This window comes from Mytilus edulis, chromosome 1, assembly GCF_963676685.1.
Source record: "Mytilus edulis chromosome 1, xbMytEdul2.2, whole genome shotgun sequence".
Taxonomy (NCBI): Eukaryota; Metazoa; Mollusca; class Bivalvia; order Mytilida; family Mytilidae; genus Mytilus; species Mytilus edulis.
In genome coordinates this window covers 63181695-63202590 of record NC_092344.1, presented here as the reverse complement: position 1 = coordinate 63202590, position 20896 = coordinate 63181695, and the positions used below count along the sequence as shown (strand labels likewise).

General features: G+C 32.3%; 2 protein-coding genes across 4 annotated transcripts in view; one reads left to right on the top strand and one right to left on the bottom strand.

The window, feature by feature from the left end:
• The first annotated feature begins 3468 nt into the window (after nt 1–3468).
• On the top strand, nt 3469–6239 carry LOC139526153 (uncharacterized). Its single transcript, XM_071321312.1, has 3 exons — nt 3469–3946; nt 5016–5193; nt 6101–6239. Exons 1-3 carry the CDS (start codon nt 3469–3471, stop codon nt 6237–6239), a joined length of 795 nt encoding a protein of 264 aa, XP_071177413.1.
• Nucleotides 6240–10226: 3987 nt separating this feature from the next.
• The window catches only part of LOC139486485 (uncharacterized), a 58159-nt gene continuing 47489 nt past the window's right edge, over nt 10227–20896 (bottom strand). For all 3 annotated transcript variants that reach the window (XM_071271401.1, XM_071271393.1, XM_071271386.1), the window contains 9 exons: nt 20674–20768; nt 18814–18985; nt 17927–18148; nt 17612–17651; nt 15330–15421; nt 14655–14779; nt 14051–14319; nt 13225–13297; nt 10227–12344 (listed from right to left, as the gene is read on the bottom strand). In XM_071271401.1, coding sequence (XP_071127502.1) covers nt 11726–12344; nt 13225–13297; nt 14051–14319; nt 14655–14779; nt 15330–15421; nt 17612–17651; nt 17927–18148; nt 18814–18985; nt 20674–20768 — 1707 coding nt within the window. In that variant the 3' untranslated portion in view covers nt 10227–11725. The remainder of the gene's footprint in view (nt 12345–13224; nt 13298–14050; nt 14320–14654; nt 14780–15329; nt 15422–17611; nt 17652–17926; nt 18149–18813; nt 18986–20673; nt 20769–20896) is intronic.

Sequence of the window (20896 nt, the reverse complement as noted above, 5' to 3'; positions counted from 1 at the left end):
TGAAAAATCCACAGGGTCCAAAATGCGAAACTACACACCTAACTGTGGAGTGCTACCTTAATATAGTTCGTTTCTGTGTGTTACATTTTGACGTTGTGTTTCCGTTATGTCGTTTGTTTTCTCTTGTGTTTGAGTGTGAATTCACATTACTATAAGACGTGGCACGGTACTTTTCTATCCCAAATTTCGTGTATTTGGTTTTGATGTTATATTTGTTATTCTCATCGGATTTTGTCTAATGCTTAGTCCGTTTCTGTGTGTGCTACATTTTTATGTTGTGTCGTTGTTCTCTTATATTTAATGCCGTTCCCTCAGTTTTAGTTTGTTACCCCGATTTTGTTTTTTGTCCATGGATTTACGACTTTTGAACAGCGGTATACTACTGTTGCCTTTATTTAACTTGACACGACTGATCTGACTGAACACAATATATCTGAACAGAGTCTGAGGGTCTAAACAGGTCTTAACGTTTTTCCCTAGCAGTAAATTAAGTCTATTAAAACTTGATCAGACCAAAATGACCGTTTCAGACTTAAATCTGGCTACTATATAGTGATTGGTATTATTCGGGAAAGAAAAAAAATACCAGCTGTGAATAGGGAACATTATTTCTTTCCTTTTCCTGCATTGGAGGTCCGATGGTTGTAAATGAAAAGCTGTTCTTGACATCTTCCGTTTGACACCTATTTATTTATCCTTGGCAACGCGTCACCCAGTATGTCGAAAAAAGTTCAACTATTTGGCATGCTGTAAGTTTTTTTATCAGGAATATTTATTTTATAATATTATAAGACATTTCTCCACAATACATGGTTAAAATGTTGGATTATCTACCTTTCATCGTAATAAATCTATAATAAAACTAAACTCTATATTTCGAAATATTAAGAGGTGGTATGAGACAATGTGTAAAAAGTAAACAACTATCGGCCAAACTATGGCCTTCATCACGGAGTCTAGAAAGGACCTACATACTTTTTTTTTGTAGAAATAAACACAAATGTCTGAAAAAAGGTGTCGTACACTCGATTTGTCTTCAGTAGAATTATTCACGCAACTACTAGTAAAATAAGTTAATATACATTATTCACATTGAACTTCAATATTTTAAGTAAAAATTCGTAAAATAAAGCTGTAACTATATAGAGTGTATTTTTTAAAAGTCAGTCGGCTGAATAATCACACTTAAAATACACTTACCGTTCAACATGTACTAGTGTTCATGCCATAGATAAAATAGAGTCTACAAATGTCTACAAGATATCGGTTTTTGCTGTTTCCCGTTTGTAAGTAAACATTATGACGTATATGCATGCTAAAACGAAACTGGTGTAACCCTCCCCATACATTTATATAACTAAGAAATGAAGGGGCAATATCGTGAGTGAGTAGACATGTTGCTGTCATTAATATTCCTACTAAGTTTTAACTCCAATGATGTCGCGTCCTTTTTTTGGTCAGTGTCCTCACACCAATGAAGAGATCGATATTGAGTCCGAGCATCGGATTGTGAATGTTAATCACAAATATTACACAATGGTCTTGAAGTATTGATTCTGGGTAATGACGTTGATTATCATCTTAATTACGTGTTATAGTATTCTTTTATTTGTCTTTATGTTCATGACGTTTAATGTTTAGTCTGTTTTTGGTGATATCCATTTGACAATGTTTGACGTGAATCTGTACTTATAGATTCCGTTATTGTGTTATTGTTCTATGATACGTTTGGTATTCTTGTATGTCATTTTTGCTAATGTGATTTTTCTATACTTAGAATGCCTTTTTGTGTTTCTTTGATACATTTGACGTGGCTTTGTACTTTTTGTGTCATTGTCTTATTATTCTATGATAATTTTTGTAATGTTGTCTTTCAGTTTTGCTTATGTGCTATGTCTATATGCCCCTTTTTTGTGTTTCTTTGAACCATATGACGTGGCTCGGTATTTATACATCCCGTCATTGTTTTATTGTGCTAATGTAAATTTCTGTATTCTTGTCTTTCATTGCTGCTACTGTGCTATGTCTATATGCCTTTGTGCTTCTTTGTTACATATTTGTTTGTTTTTATAGTGATTAAAATTATAACACAATGTTGACTGCTGTACCCCTATCTTTGACATTTTTACCTATTACGTCTGTTTGTTTTGTTCACACAACGTTGTCAATATACTGGAAATCGATGCGACTGTCATACAAGTGAGAGGTTTAGCTAGCTATAAAACCAGGTTTAATCAACCATTTTCTACAAACGAAAATGCCTCTACCAAGACAGGAATATGACAGTTATTATCCATTTGTTTGATGTGTTTGAGCTTTTGATTTGCCATTTGATTAGGGACCTCCGTTCTGAATTCTTTCTTGCAGTTCAGTATTTTTGTGATTTTACTTTTTAAATAAGGAAATACGTCATCCACTTTGTCCGGTTGAGAACCGACCCTTTGTGCTTGGTGCAGAAGTCACTTTATGTCTTATTCCACCAAAACCCGTATGCATGTTGTTCTTCAATTTAATTGAATATTTTCATAACATACGATTAAACATTATATATGTTGTATCTTTTGATTGGTGCATCTTGGGGGAAAAAAACATTTATTGTTGTTGTTGATATTTGCTTCATTTTATTTAGTTAAGTTAGAGTTTGTTGTTTGCTGTTGCCTTACTGTTTTAATTAAAAATTGGAATGTTGTAAGTCTTGATGTGTACATCTGGGAAAAGTATAAATTGTTATTGATGATATGTGTTAAATTATATTAAGTTCAGAGTTTGTTGTTTGCTCTAACCGGACTAATTAATTAAAAGCTGAAAGAGGGAGTTATTTCTTCGTGATTTCATATTATTTGAACGGAATTTAACTTACTATTTTTTTAAAGGATCAGGGGAACACACCCATCATATACCTAGTTCTACTTACCAAGTCGATTCAACCGCAACAAAACGATACATACGTAGAAACCAGAATCATTGTTGGAAACTGGAGATACCGGATGTCAAGACATCCTATATATATGGATAGTTATCAAAAGTACCAGAATTATAATTTAGTACGCCAGACGCTTGTTTCGTCTACATAAGACTCATCAGTGACGCTCATATCAAAATAGTTATCAAGCCAAACAATACAAAGTTGAAGAGCATAGAGGATCCAAAATTCCAAAATGTTGTGCCAAATACGGCTAAGGTAATCTATTCCTGGGACAAGAAAATCCTTAGTTTTTCGAAAAATTCAAAGTTTAGTATCAGGAAATTTATAAAAATGATCACATAATTGATATTCATGTCAACACCGAAGTGCTGACTACTGGGCTGGTGATACTACCTTAAAGTTTCCGTACAAAAAAAAAGAGTTCTGCGGAAAAGTGCTAAACACCAAATTAATTTCGAACAATAAATGTAAAAATTGCATTTCGTCAAATGTTTTTAAGGTCAAGTAACAGTAAATGAACGCCGTCTAGCGGAATACGCGAAATGTTGCGACGTTATGTACGAGTTACGTCCCTTTGGCCAGATTTTTCAATGTTAAAACCGGCGACTTTCCGACGGGACAACGGCAAATTTGATGGGAAGTATGTATCGTCTAGAAAAATGAATTTGTTTCCTAAAATTCAAGATGAAGAAATGCAACAGAGTTTTGTAAATAAATGTGAAAATAGTCCTGTTGACGATCTTCAAAATGACAATCAGGAACTTGACTGGCGTCAGGGCCGTAGGGTGGTAGAGCTTGGATACCTTGCTGACCAGTTAAAACAATGTAAAAATTGTAGCTCACCACTATTTCTACATAATTGTGATGAGGAAAAACAGTGTGGTCTAGGCAGTATACTATATGTAGTTTGTCAGAACTGTCCGTACAGAAACCCAATTTTCACTGAGAAAAGACACCGTCCAACAGAAAATAAGAAGAAGGGGATGCAAGTTTGGGACATAAATACTAAACTTAGTCTTGGTAAGATATCCCCTTTTTTGAAAATTACCACACCAGTCGGAATTAGTAAGAATATTTTCAAATTCAAGAAATGGAAATGAACCACAAGTCCACATTATTTCTCAGCTGCATCAGTCAGTCTTGAAACAGAGAACACAAAGCTATGTCATAAATATATTTACATTAACCTTCTACACGGTTGCAACACTCATTTAATATTTATCCATTATCAGTTTTTAGACTGTAACAAAGAAATCATAACAAAAATGAGGTTTCACAACAATTTAGATACATCGCTGCATTTTGTATTCTTACGTTTTTTTTATTATGGTGCTTTCTTTCTCGTCCGCATTTTTTCTAAAAATAGCTTACAAATCTTTAAATAGATGCATGTATAAATAGTATATGGTTTGCAGAGTTATTTACGTGGTATATTCTCCTATGAAAAGAACGTACAGTGGATTTTTAAATGAATTTGCTTAGTATTGATTCGTATAGTTGTCTCCCCAAAGGAAATTGTTATATATGGCTAAAACATTAGCAGAATAAATTATTTTATTTTTTTTTTCATTTAAAAGTTGCATTCCAAATATAGAACAGAACATTTCAATTCTATTTAATCATAATACTTAAAAAGGGAGAACGAGATTCTATCGAGTATGTCGATATCACACTGCTATAAAGTATATACATGTATCTACTAAACAAAATTATATAGTACACACACACTTTCAGTACCTAAAGTAAAAAAAAATATCCCGGAAGTAGTCAGTCCTTCAATAAGACAGCAATCAGACAACAACACTAGGTCATAAACAAAGAAAAGTAAAAGCAATCTGATGAAAATTTAAGCTTTTGTGGAGATAAGACTTAATCAAAAGACAAAATTTGCAGTCATGTCTCAGCCTCAGCCTAGCTGTGTGTGACAGTTATTTGTTGTTGAATTATCTAGTAAACATATTATATATACATGTACATCTGTTTTTATGTCATGTCTCAACCTTTGCTTGGTTTTCTAGCAAATGTTTTACACGATATATGTTAATTATTAACTCGAAAACGTAATGAGAAACATCATATCTTCATTTAGCCTATGTAGATGCAGGAATGGGCCCAGTCCAAACTGTGAACTTTATAACGGCTCTCAACTTACCTGCTGTCAGTATTACCACTTTAAAATCCAGAGAGAGAGAAATTGGAAAAACCCTTGAAGAATACGCTAAATGGTCATGTCAGAAAGCTTTAGAAAAAGAAATAGCACTGAGCAAGTACGTAAAATATGTCACTATGAGTAAATGGCGTTACACAATCTATAAAACCAAATATAACACTGACACCAAATACATGTATATATGTATGCTTAAAATAAAAAGCAATCGCTCACACATGTATGAGTGGAAATCATCAGGGACGTATCTATCCAGTTACAAAGTTTGGGTTCCGACCCATTATTAAAGGTGGTGTTCCAACTATAAGTCCCCATGCATTCAACATGCATTTATCGTTAACAATAATATGGGGTTCCAAACCCCGCACCCCCCCTCCTGGTTCCGCCACTGATAATGATTACAAAACTTACAAAGTATGAACTTTAACAGAAGGAATTGGGTGAACACTTGCATTGGGCATTTGAGCGGGTTGGGATGGGGGATGCAAATAGGGTCATAGGGGCAAAATTCACTGGATTAGCCTTACCTGGATTTTGAAAAAGGATTATAGGGGGAATTCCCTGTGATCTTTTTATATGAATTGATAAAATATTTTTAAAAAGTAAAGAAAAAGAGAGTTTTCAGAAATATATGTACTCTAATTTTACAACCGGGAAATTTGACCTTTTTTATATATAGTGTTCCATTTCGCTCTGCGAGACATCCCAATTTCATGCTCCAATGAACATAGAAAATGATAGTACGAGTGAGGCATCCGTGTATTATGGACACATTCTTGTTTTTGTTTTTTTGTAAATGTTTTATATTGTATTATTTTGTAAACACATTCAATGGAAAATAGAACAAAATAGTCTTCCTTTTCAATACTGCATTCTGCGATGGTCTATTATTGGATTGAATCCGTGTAAAAGAAGTATCCAGTTGTGATCACGATAAAATTAGTGATGTTAAAATGTATCTATTATTATATTAACATAAACCTAAGTTTAAAGTCTTTCAAAATTAGAATACCAGAAACCACTGCTAATATCGGAGGTGATGAGGAAACTGAAGTAGACGGTCAAGATGTAATACATGTATCGTTTGATGGTGCGTGGCAAAACGTTACCAGAACATGCAATTTTCATAGAAATCATATTAAGTAATATATTCATGGTACTGGCAAATATGTTTTCTGATTATTTTTAATATTTATATGTGTATGTTGCTATAAACAATATATGTTTTGGTAACGTTTTGACCCTTTGAATATCTTGAAATTCTTGCATAGTAACGTTTTAAAGAAAGCTGCAAAAACAGGCGAAGTTGGTTGAAGATCTGTTATATTCAATCATGAGCCTTATTCAAAAAGAAATTTTGACACAATGTGACTTTAATAAATATGTTGTTATGAGTAAAATATCAATGTGAGTAAGCCTGTCCAATATATTAATGTTATGTGTAAAATATCCACTTTAGATTGAATAATATATACGGTTTCAATGCTACTGCACAATTCGACAATATTAACATGTTAGTTTTTCTCGTTTGAATTGTTTTACATTGTCCTGTCACGTACTCGGGGTAGTGACTTCTGGGTATCGTACCAAAGTTTACCCCTGGATATTGGAAGCTGCACCGTTTCTTATATTTTTATCTTTAATTTATTAACTTTGGCCTCTGACACACAATAACAATTTGTGGGACGTGTTACTGTCTTTGAACAGACCCTGTGTTAAGCAACAACCAGTGCTAACCTGTGCACTATTCCAAACCTTGCTAATTTCTACCTATGCACTACTATCCTGTGCACCGCTATCCTGTGCACTATCTGGCTTATTCAGCCTGTGCACTGCCTATTCAGAATCTATTTAATCTTTACAAAGTGAAAATTATTACCTTGAAGTTCTTCCTTCTTCTGGACGTTTGGATTATCCAACAAGCACCCTTGTTTTGACAGCTCATCAGCTTATATACTAAGGTTTTGGACCATACCATACCATTTAATTTGGACGATACCATATGTCTTATTCATATGAATGTTTATAATAACCTAACCCTTAATGCTAAAACGTTTGAATGACGGCACTTATGATTACGACTACCGATCGGAATATTTCCGGGTATGTTAACCACGACCGGTCCGTTGCTGATTCTAAATATTATAAATATCCATAGCAGTGTAAACAAAACAAAACCAAAAGTAGACAACTGTTCACTTTCAAACATAACGAGTTCGTATAACAATGTTTCAGTTTGATAAAAGAAATAAGAAGAACACTAGTAAAATAAAACAGGTGAACCAAGTTCATCACAGTCCTTTCGGGACCTTTATAGCTGACAATGCGGTATAAGCTCATTGCTCATTGTTAAAGGCCGTACAATGACCTATAGTTGTTAATTTCTGTCATTTAGTATCTTGTAGAAACTTGTCCCATTGGCAAACATACCATAATTTCTTTTTCATTTGAATGACATGTTAGCGATATCAGAATTGGCATTGCTGTATTCCCTTAAATAAACATCATAAGCTTTTTATGTCAACTTTTTTTTTCAGTCTGTCGTGTTTGCTATGTTAACTCACGTTTTCATGATTGAATGTTTTAAAGGGATTGCTTTACATACATTAAACTGTTAGCAGTATGAATATATAATAAAGTGTAGTATTTCCCTTATTTATAATTGTCTTATTTATTTAAGCAGTGATTTTTACCTTAAATAAAGGACAACAGTAGTATATACCGCTATTCAACAGCCATCAACGTTAAATGCGAATATCTTTCATCTTCTAATTCGAAATTGAAGACCGTGATGAAAAGGAATTTTAAATCCTGAGACTAAATCCGACATAATTTAAACAAGTTTTTTATGTATCAGAGGTACTGATTTAAAAGACTAAACATTTGAACCTAATTATCAAAACCAATCAATTTGGAAGATTCGGATGAAAGGAAACTAGCTGGAGAAAAGGGTCGCACTAGTTTAATTTATTACAGTAATTGGGTTACACACTAAATTCCCTTTCGGTTAGCCATAAAATGTTAAATTTATAATTGCAAATTAAACCAAGAACCTGTTGACTGAATGTTTTATATCAGGTTTTTTTTAATAAGTTTAGTAACACAGTTCTATACAATGATATTTTATTGTATATTTAACATGTTTAAGTATATAACAATAAATTATATGATAACATCGAATGCAAGTGACACTAATGAGAATGCACTTATCAAACTTATAATGCAAATGATACACTGGACATAAATAAAATTTACTATAGATGATACAAAACGTATTTTCTAAACAAAAGTATGATGCGTAAAAAACTAAGATAACATGATAGATATTAAATTGGATTGAAAAAAAAAGATGAAATGAAATAAAGAAATTTAACAACTTCTTCAGAAAACAACATGAGTAAATATAAAAATAGAACTGTTTTGACTTCATGTCAAAAGTGGTGGTTCAGTAACGACAAATGAAAACTTTACTTCGAAAGACCATCCTCAGTCATTACTCGAACTACAATTTAAAAAAATGAATTGATTACTAAAGCACATAGATCGTTTTATTATCTTTAAGATATGTCAATAAACATGACTTGTTGATCCGATAACACAATTAATTTGATGTGTATTTCATAGAACTATATTATGCAAATTTAAAAAAAAAACAATATGGTTTATTTAAATTTTATTTTCTACAGTTGATAACTTTTGGGACACATTTTATAAACAACACTTTATCCTATCTTAATCAAAACATAGACGATTCTATTTTTTCGAAGTGGTCTTCAATTCAGGATAACAGTATCAGGCCTACTCATTTTTGATTATTTTAAAACCCTTCGTTTTTTATTTTTTTCCCCATTTGATTAACTACTTTTAGGACACATTAGGTCGAATGAGAGAAAACGTCATCGCCTCTAAATCAAAATATAAACAAAGCTATGTTAAATGGGTCTTAACACAATCAGGCCTACTTATTATATTGCTTTTTTAAACTGATAAAATCAATATATAAGTAGTTATCAAAGGTACCAGAATTATAATTTAATACGACAGACGCGCTTTTCGTCTACATACGACTCATCAGTGACGCTCAAATCAAAATAGTTATAAAGCCGAACAAGTACAAAGTTGAAGAGCATTGAGGACCCAAAATTCCCAAAAGTTGTGCAAATAAAACCATTTTACTTATCATTTAACATTATAATTTCACCCCCCTGTCGCTAGTTTTGCAAATATCATGAATAGATAAAGTTGGAAGGTGAATGGTAATAAAAGCAAATAATACACAGACCACATTAAGATTATATGTGTAGATTACTCAAATCTAAGGGAGGTAATTGTGTTATCAGATCCAGTACGAGTGCACCGCATGGAAAATAAATGAAAGAGTGATAATTGTGTTCAGACTAGGCACTTTTGCACAGCGGGAAAAAATGAAAGGGTGAGATAAGGGATCAAAAGCCTATACTTAAACATACCTAAGTTGTTAATGCACAAAATGCTTGTACATAAACATGCTAAATGAGAACTTATTAAATAGTTTACGACGATTATTTACACCGGTTGATGTGTTAAATAAATTTCCATTGCATAACAGAAATCATGATTTGTAGTTGTCTCGTTATATGAATAATAAATATGAAAGTGTGAGATCTAGATACAACGTACTGATTTAATAAGTTATGAACGTCACTTTGATTCAATTTCAGGAAATTGAACATAAATATATTTTTATATAAATTCAGTATATTTTTTTACCAGTGATGCAATGAAAGTATTTCACGTGTTTTGAGGGAAGTTTGTTTTCATATTTTACTCATAAAAAATGAAAACAACACTTATTCATTACACATGGTATGATTATTATTGAAAACAATAAAAGTGAATAATTCAGTTTATTCAGTTTTTAAAGACAGTAGCTAAATTCAAAAAGCCAACTAATCGATAGTTTCTACTTTCATAATTTCAACCTTCATTTCTGGTCCATCCTTGACAATATCATTACAACTACTAAAAATAGTTCTAAATCACAGAAAAGATTTAAAATACGCTAACAGCACTGTAAGCTATAAATTCAATTAAACAGATGATTAATATCAATTAGCAAAATATATGAATGGGATGTAATATTAATTATTTTAGTTTTTATTTTTTTTAAATCATTTAAAAGAAATTGAACCATTGTTTTGAGTATTCATATGTTTAAATGAATCAGCAAAAATGCTTATCTATACATCAATTAAAAACAATGATATGAATTAGAGAAGAGTTCAAATATAATATCCAGCATGTAGGGACATGCAAATATGCAAATAGTTATTCAGTTGTAATATCAAACATATTAAGTCGTCGAGAATTTGCAAATTTGTGTATGATAACCAATGATTCAAAATTTAATATACATTTCTGACAATAGAATGTTTTAGTTATTTCACAGAAGTTGTAATGCCTAAATATAAAACATTTTTACGTGTCAAACTCAAGTTCAAATGCAAAAAAAAGTACTTTGTAATCTCTTGGACACATCAAAAACTGAAACATATAAATTTTAGTATTGTAGACAAATTATCAATGAATACATATGTTTCTTTCTTCATTTATCGAATTAAGGTATCTTCAAAAGCACATCATAAGAATATTTACTGCGTGTGTATGTAAATACAATATTTCATACATAATTGGCAATCAATTACAATCATATAATCATTATGTGAACTCAATTAGGAATATTTTGAATCAATGATTATTATTAACTTTTATTATATCCAAATTGACAGTATCCTGTGTATTGAATAACTCACTAATACAAAGTGGGTGAATCAAAAGCTAGTAGGAGGAAAAACTCCTATTGATCTACAACTACAATGGATGTGTAGCAAACTAAAAAAAATATATCACTAAACATGAAACTACAAACACAAAACAATGTATTGATGACGGATTCTAATAATGCACATTTCTTTGAATGAAATACAAAATATCGTATTTAAATAAATCTAAATGGTAAAAAAAGACAAAAACATGAAGAAAACTATTCAGATGATAAAAAAAACATGCATGCATTGGAAAAAATAAAAACAAGTTTTTTTCTATCAATAAGGGACAATTTATATTACAAGATATCACAATTTGGCAAGACAGGGACTTAGGAAATATATTCCTATTACTAAGTCTATCTGGCATCTGATGTATTCTCCATAATATTTTATTGTGTTTTCAATCTTCAAATATCGTTCTGTATCGCTGGCTAAATAAAGTTGTTTGCTATGACTAATCTCTATTTAGTTCATTGTCACATATTTCCTTAATAAAAGCTTTTATATGGCATAGTATGTAATTAATAGGTAAATTACCATGAATTCTTTCCCGACTGTATCATAATCAACAACTCTTATTACTAACATAAGGTTAGAGTTCATTACTGATTGTCAAAACGTATTGCTATCTTTAATGTTTAAGTCATTTGACACGCTCAGACTTTCACTTTAATTGGTGATTACAAAAAAGAACTGAACTATATTTTTTGTCTCCTTCATATTTCATACTACATTTTCGGCCGGTTACAATTCACGCACGACATTGTTTCTGATTTGTGAGACAGATACAACTATCTTTTCCTTCGAAAATGTACTACTGGAAGTTCATATCTTTGTGAAATTGTCTACTCCTAACCCATTTTGTTTATTTTTGTTCTTGTCATATTCACTGAACCCGTTACTATCCCGTCCATTTCCATTCTGAACTGAATTTCGGGGACTTTGAGGACTATTTGTGTCAACAGTGCTATCAATGGTACTACAATTGTTTATCCTTGAGTCATGTAAAGCTTTGGAAGACGAAGAAGAATCCGTCGTTGATGGTATCGGGCCTCTTCTTCTTTTGAACTTTCCAGTCTTCAATAGATATAGCCAGGATAGACGCACTTCTGTATTTATCAAACAGCGGAAGACGAATATTAGAAATCCTTGCAAAGAGTTTAACACCACAAAAATATAATTGAAAACTACTTTTGATTCGTTGATTGCTACTGGTCCAAAAACCCAAGTAACTCCAAGAAGAACCATTACTGTGAATGCTCCTCGAACCTGAGTAGGAGTAACTTTTTCTCTTCTTCCTCCATTCGGATGACCTCTAAACTTTGGTTTTAAAATTACCCTGGCAACTAAAGTAAAGACGACTGTGTTGATAATTAGAATGCAACAGGCAGGTCCAAGTAGGGCAATATAAAATGCAATTGTGCTGGCATGAGATATAAAACAACTGAAAAATAAAAACAAAACAACATGTTATGCAAAATGCAATATCTATTTGCTAGAGTTTTTTTAGTACCTGTATTAAAATAAGTGCTGATTTACTGTTGAATTTCAAAAGAATTACATTATTCTTTTCCAGTTGTTCATGTAAAAATAAATTGAGAAGAATAGTAACCATTTTCAATATTTGCCTGCTGTACCATTCTATAATGTACAGGGAGCCTTATAAGGACATTTTCAATTTAGAATAATTTCCACGTTATAGTTTATTTGATTATCAGGAAAAAACAGCAGTAATGTGATAATTTTACACCACAAATTAGATTAAACACCATATTGCATCTCAAAGATAACCAAAATATATCAGAGCCCACGATCAAAACAATATCGGCGCTATATTTTTTTTTCTGAAACCACGGGAACTCGATTAAGTAGGCATAGAATTCTATACAGGGTTTCTTATTTCAATTCTGGTATCTATGTTTTTATATATGAGTTTATTTACACCCACTGGGTCGATGCCAATACTGGTGGAGTTTTAATTTCCCGAGGGTATCACCAGCCCAGTAGTCAGCACTTCTGTGTTGACTTGAGTTATCATTGATATGTTCAGAATTATAAATTAACTGTTAACAAAAATGATTTTTTTGAAATACTAAGGCTTTCTACCTCAGAAATACATTACCTTCGATTTATTTGGTAAAACTTTAAGCAATTTGTTGTCACCTATGCTCTTCAATTTCGTACATTATTTGGCTTTTTAAAAACAAAAATTGTTCGATCGTCCCTGGTGAGTCTTTTGTAGAAAAAAATGTGTGTCTGGCGTTAATATAAGATGTCAATGCTAGTATCTATGATGAGTTTATTTACAAAATGATGATACTTACAAATCCGTTTTTGAGTTATAATTATCCATTTTGTTGACACCCATAGTAATAGCCACAACAAGTAATGGTATGCCTAAAAATAAAAAATAATGAAGTTTTCAAACGTTATTTTAATCATACGCGTCATGAATATCCTGGATTGTCCATTCAACATTACATTTTTTAAAAAGAACTGGTATTTCGAGAATGCTGTTTTGGATCATACATTTTATTTTGTCTGAAGCTGCTTTCCTTAAAATATCATTCGATTTATTCCAGGACATTGTTTACATGTTGTCATATCAATCGATAAGAAGTATTGACACATCTCATGACGAGATTACATGCGTCTTGTGTACTAAATGCAGGAGTTGGATATCTCAGTTTCTTATTTATATCGCATTTGGAATCTGAATGGATATGTCAAACGAGATAATTACCACTCCGTATGAAGAGCATTTCATATTTAAAATAAAACAACCTTAAACGTATTCATAGTACGTCTACAATAGCCGCCATTAAGACGAATAGTAAACCGAATAGTCCACCTTTCATATATAAAACAAAACACATAAAATAAAGTTCACAAGATCAAAAAGGAGCAAAATTGTTAGGTACAAAGTGTTCACCCGGTTTTGATATTTTATGAATGAAATAACATTACGGTACCACTATCTACCCCCCGTATAATATAAAACAACAGTGTACTAATAGAGAAAATAAAATAATATAGAAAAATTACAAGTGAGGAGTACTGAAAGGTATTTGATATCCTTGGTTTTTTTTTGGCAGACGATCATTCGGAAAATTAAATATAAGAATGGAGTACTTTCAACACTATACATACCCCACGCTATCACACAACGTCTCAGTATGAACTGTGAGGAATATGTTGTGAATACAGTTATCAAAGCATGATACATATTGATAGCTTCTGTCAACATCCACATCAATGAAGTTAAAAGGAAGTAGTGAAGTAGAATTGCTATAGTTGTACAAAGAGCAGAACTTTCGGACTTTGTAGTCTCAGCCATCATTAGAAAGGCTACGTTCATTAGAAGCATAGAAACACACATGTTTAATAGAATTCTGCTAGATTTTTCTCTATTCAAGGACCTATAATACATTAAAACAAACTTGATATAATTAAGAATAAAAAAACAAAGAAAATTTTGACTAGCACGCAATGAAAAAATTAAATAGTAGAAATTATTGTTTTATTTTTTAATTAATTCAATGCAAGTTCAATATATTGTGAATGGCATCTTTTTTAAATTTTCTTCAGATCACACTTAACGATTTTATTTGTAAAATTCCTACGGATTTATTTCATGTAAAATCTGTTTAAATAATGTAAATGCAATTAACAATAGCAAAGAAATTATTTCATACATTTGGAGGTGGTCCAAGTCTCATTAAAATACAAAATATTTTTAAAAGCAGCTCCTTACCTAAACATGCTGTATGTTACGATGGTGACAGCCAATCCAAAAATAGATACGGCACAACCGATATATGATATGTATGTCATAGCCTTGTCATGTACTTCATCAAGTTCGTATGATGGAACTGGATCCTTAAATTATATGAAAAAAATAGAGGTTAAAGTATATTTTTATTTATATCATGCATGTATCTATATTTCAAATCACAACAAAAAAAATCATCAGTTTTCCTTTTAATCTGTCTTCTTTTTCTGCAAAATATTTTTCTAAGGGTTACTCTCGCCCTATTTATATATATTTTTTTAACTACAATGGATATTTGAAATACACACTTTTTCCCTCCTTTCGCAATAAAACATTTAACATATGTAACTTGATTTTGTACCAAGCACTGAGTGCTTTATTTTCTTGTCACACGAGATGTACCGAATGGTTAACGTAAAAACTTATTCAATATATATGTCCTATAATGCAGTACACCGGACACAAAATTTGTAAAATGAATAATAAAGATAAATTTGTATAATATAAAAAAAATTATCTGTTTTGGTCATACATCCATTACACAAAACTGTTTACCTATACTATGAATGCATGCAAATACCAACAAACTAACAACTGTAGAATTTGTGAGTCTAGCAAAGCTAAAATTGACTTGTTTAACTACTTATTATATCGTACCATTAAGATAGCAAAACTTGTCAAATGTGTAGTGTGACATTCTGTTTTGTTTCCACCGGTTGAAACTGTGTATACTCCTTCTGTAGACCAGTCTGGAGAAAATAAAACACATTGTTTTAATGATTTCTTAAATTCAATTACTACAAGATGTAACAATCATCGAATCGAATTATTTACAAACTACCTACAGTTACCTGAGCATTGAAATCTGTCTTAAAATACCTTAAAATAGCGTTATTATGTTTCATTTTGACCTATTTTAATTTATGTAAGTCTGTATTCAGCTCTTAAAGTATGGACTATAATAACGTTTATTGTTTGTTGAGGAAATGCTTTTTGTTCATCTAGCTATGTTCTAGTAGTTAGCAAGAATGCGTCCATTGTACACGGATGCCCCACTCACGCTATCATTTTCTGTGTTTAATGAACCGTGAAATTGGGTTAAAAACTCTAATTTGGCATTTAAATTAGAAAGATCATATCACAGGGAACATGCATACTAAGTTTCAAGTTGATTGGACTTCAACTTCATCAAAAACTACCTTGACCAAAAACTTTAATCTGACATTTGCACTATCATTTTCTACGTTCAGTGAACTGTGAAATTAAGGTAAAAACACTAATTTGGCATTAAAATTAGACAGATCATATCATAGAGCACATGTGTACTGAGTTTCAATTTGATTGGACTTCAACTTCAACAAAAACTACCTTGACCAAAAACTTGAAGCGGGACGAACGGACGGAAGGACAGACGGACGGACGCACAGACCAGAAAACATAATGCCCCTCTACTATGGTAGGTGGGGCATAAAAATAGTTGTAACAAAGGGATGAAAAGTGAGTTGTCATACAATTATTTTTATGATAATGTCAAAACGTAAATAGACTTAAAGTTTATTCTAACTTTGGCATTCCAAAAATAACAGAAAGTTATGATTTAGAATCTATGAAAATGAAACAACATGCATCTTATTTTTTATTTATTTATGGAAGATACTATCATAATAACCTTAGCCGTATTTGGCACAACTTTTTGGAATTTTGGATCCTCTATGCTCTTCAACTTTGTATTGTTTGGCTTTATATGAGCGTCACTGATGAGTCTTATGTAGACGAAACGCGCGTCTGGCGTACTAAATTATAATCCTGGTACTTTTGATAACTATTTACACCACTGGGTCGATGCCACTGCTGGTGGACGTTTCGTCCCCGAGGGTATCACCAGCCCAGTAGTCAGCACTTCGGTGTTGACATGAATATCAACAATGTGATCATTTTTATAAATTTCCTGATACAAAACTTTGAATTTTTCGAAAAACTAAGGATTTTCTTGTCCCAGGAATAGATTACCTTAGCCGTATTTGGCACAACTTTTTGGAATTTTGGATCCTCTATGCTCTTCAACTTTGTATTGTTTGGCTTTATAACTATTTTGATATGAGCGTCACTGATGAGTCTTATGTAGACGAAACGCGCGTCTGGCGTACTAAATTATAATCCTGGTACTTTTGATAACTATTTACACCACTGGGTCGATGCCACTGCTGGTGGACGTTTCGTCCCCGAGGGTATCACCAGCCCAGTAGTCAGCACTTCGGTGTTGACATGAATATCAACAATGTGATCATTTTTATAAATTTCCTGATACAAAACTTTGAATTTTTCGAAAAACTAAGGATTTTCTTGTCCCAGGAATAGATTACCTTAGCCGTATTTGGCACAACTTTTTGGAATTTTGGATCCTCTATGCTCTTCAACTTTGTATTGTTTGGCTTTATAACTATTTTGATATGAGCGTCACTGATGAGTCTTATGTAGACGAAACGCGCGTCTGGCGTACTAAATTATAATCCTGGTACTTTTGATAACTATTTACACCACTGGGTCGATGCCACTGCTGGTGGACGTTTCGTCCCCGAGGGTATCACCAGCCCAGTAGTCAGCACTTCGGTGTTGACATGAATATCAACAATGTGATCATTTTTATAAATTTCCTGATACAAAACTTTGAATTTTTCGAAAAACTAAGGATTTTCTTGTCCCAGGAATAGATTACCTTAGCCGTATTTGACACAACTTTTTGGAATTTTGGATCCTCTATGCTCTTCAACTTTGTATTGTTTGGCTTTATAACTATTTTGATATGAGCGTCACTGATGAGTCTTATGTAGACGAAACGCGCGTCTGGCGTACTAAATTATAATCCTGGTACTTTTGATAACTATAATAATCAACAAATTATCAGATAACAATATGAAACGTCGAACGTCGTCACTCACCTGTATCATTCCAATATACACATGTATGATTTCTACCATTCTGAAAAAGAAGAGACATAAAGGTCGTTTAGTATAAATTATAAAGAGAAGTGGCAAAATCACCAATTAAACAACTAGCCACACACTAAAATAACAATGATATAAACATTTAGGTTCCTTATCACTATAATTACAATTGCAAAAATACGCATATAAAATTTAATTGTAAAACAATCTTTCTAGTCTAAATTCATATGGTTCATGGATACTTCTTTACATTACGATATATTTTGAATTCATATTCAATCTTAAAATTTGCATAAGAAACAAACATACCTCCATGTTGACAACACTGTATTTAATAGGAGTTGATAAATTTGCTATAGTTTTCCCTCTTATTTCTGCAGTTACTACTCTCTGTTTAAGCACTACTTCTTCTGGCGCAGCAGCTTCTGGTATGAAAAAGGCCGAGGTTCTGTATGCTATGAAATGTAATCGTACGTTGGATTCTTTTGTCTGCCGCATAACATTTGCAGGCACAATCATGCTAATTCCACCCTGTTGAAATGTAAGCGACAAACCATTATTAAGCAATCAATTTATAAGCAAGATTTTGGTACCAAAACTGACATGCATAATCAAATCAATTCCCTATAGCTAGTTGAGTATATGATATCAACATAGTATGTATGTCATATATGTCAAGTAATTCTATGCATGATTGGGTGATGTATGCAGAGCAAGAGATGTGTACTGTCGAAAAACCGCGCTAATTTGTTTTATTTCCTCAGGTTCGGCTGTTATCAAGATTTCTATGATCCGACTATACTTTTCGAAATTTTAGCATTGGTAAACAACTGTTATTTAGTATTCGTGTGGTACCAATTTTTATGGATTGCATGGCACAAGTTAACAACGATTTTGAAATCCAATGTTTAACTTATTACAAATTATCAACGTATGCAAAACAACGAAATCAAATATGCACAAAAATGCAAGTTTTTTCATTCCTGGAAATTGTATACAATAAAAAAAAAATAAAAGAAACCCAACTTATTTGTTCTTTCTTCTTCTTTTTTTATTTCCTTTATATTACTTCTGGTCAATTGTGAGTTATCTAGTACTGTTCCAGCTGAATTTGCTTCTCGCTTAATCACAAAGGGCATTCTAAAAATAGCTTTTTGTTTTCCTACGAATATATAAATACTATCAAAAAAACTGACCTGTTCAAAAGAGCTGTTGTGCGAAAGATATGGCTGGTAGTGAAAATCTTTATGATCATCGGTTAATGAATGATTGACAACCATAATGTTAATGTTCTTTGTCTCAATGGTAGCATTTGAGTTGGTGTTCATTGGTACATCTTCTGTATACTCGTGCAGCAATTCAACCAATCTAAAAATATACATTAGGAATGAAAGTGATATTGTTCATTTTACTTAAAATGTTTAATGTTTTAAAATTTAAACAGTGGTTGCCTGTGTTATTATAATTAATATAATAAAACTACGCTGCCTTAATTCTTGTTTTTGACCTGCCCTTCTTACCTACCATTTATGTCATTTCCTAACTATATATGAAGGCAACAGTGGTAAATGAACCAAAACATCACATCACATCTGAGAGAACAACAGAAACACAACGAACTATAATATAACAAAGGCTATTTTCCTGACTTGTTACAGGACATTTTTAGAAACAAAATGTTGGCTTGAACCTGGTTTTGTGGTAAGCCAAACCTCCCACTTTTATGGCAATGTTATACAATCAAAGAGATAAAAGAAACCCAACTAATTTGCTCTTTCTTCTTTGTTTTAAAAAAATAACATTTAAATGACAACAATAAATGACACGACTACAAGACAAATAAATGGGAAAACATACACTGACAACGGACTCGGACCTTCCTTGAACTGAATTTTAATGTGCGTATTGGTATTCGTTTACTACATTGGCTAGAGGTATAGGGAGAGGGTTGAGATCTCATAAACATGTTTAACCCCGCCGCAATTTGCGCCTGTCCCAAGTCAGGAGCCTCTGGCCTTTGTTAGTCTTGTATGATTTTTGATTTTAGTTTCTTGTGTATAATTCGGAGTTTAGTATGACGTCCATTATCACTGTACTAGTATACATATTTTTAAGGGACCAGCTGAAGGACGCCTCCGGGTGCGGGAGTTTCTCGCTACATTGAAGACCCATTGGTGGCCTTCGGCTGTTGTCTGCTCTATGGTTGGGTTGTTGTCGCTTTGACACATTCCCCATTTTCTTTCTCAACAGAGGGACGCCCGTTTCGTCTACATTAGACTCGCCGGTGACGCTCAGATAAAAAAAAATCGAAAGCCAAAACAAAGTTCAGCATATAGAACCGTTCTCTGCATTAGAATCAAACTATTGATTAGGTGGTCAACACGTTTTATGTCAGGTTCATACTTTAAATGAACCTAATGCAGTGCAGAAAAAGGTTTGTGGGTGAAAAATTCTGCAACCTTATATGCAATTGGAATCTAAACTATTGTTTATGATAAATTTTTATTAATAACACCTTAATAGTCTCGTGTTATCTATTTTAATTTTATTCGCTGTTTTCTATTTTTTCTATCTTGTACTACTCATGAGAAAATGGTATTGCGTTCCCATTATTTTTGTAACTATTATAGATGTAAAGTTATGTTTTGCAAGTTCTGTTTATTGAATAATAATTAATTGAAACCGCACAGGTCCTTCCTCATCGCTGAAGTTAAATAGTTTAATCACCTTCCAAATGGCCGTTTGTCATTCAAAGTTGGAAACAATGAATTGCCAATGATACACCACTACTATTTCAAACCAGTCGACAATCTGTGTTATACCTCAAGTTAGTTAGCCAGTTAATGTTGCATATCTCAATTTTGTTTGTCTGCGTTATACCTCCGATAATCAAGTTGATAACACTGGTATCTAAATTTGTCATTACAGCAAAGAAAAGTGCAATAAAGATATTATTTAAGAATTAAAAAAAGAATCTTAAATTGTTGTCTTCAGCCATTATTCTTACTAGTTACCAAGTTGGAGAAGAGGGATAACTATGCAAAAAAGGTCATTACCTTTCACTAGAGTGGTTGTTATGGTTACTCTCTATCAACACCGATTCTCTGGCTTCGAGAAGGTTACTGATAACCATAGTCATGTCTTTGGCAATCTAAAGAATTGAAACATGTCTTAAAATGTGTGTATAAAAGTTGTATACAATATTGTAATTTACATATATCTTATGTCAAATTTCAATTCAAAATTAGTGACTAGGAAGTCTAACAAAACGCAAAAGTG

What these genes read in the sequence shown, in the direction of transcription:
- LOC139526153 (XM_071321312.1), top strand. Translation starts at nt 3,469, where the DNA reads ATGTTGCGACGTTATGTACGAGTTACGTCCCTTTGGCCAGATTTTTCA. An exon ending in AAATACTAAACTTAGTCTTG is followed by an intron (nt 3,947 to 5,015) that starts GTAAGATATCCC and finishes ATCTTCATTTAG; the next exon opens with CCTATGTAGATGCAGGAATG. An exon ending in AAAGAAATAGCACTGAGCAA is followed by an intron (nt 5,194 to 6,100) that starts GTACGTAAAATA and finishes TTTCAAAATTAG; the next exon opens with AATACCAGAAACCACTGCTA.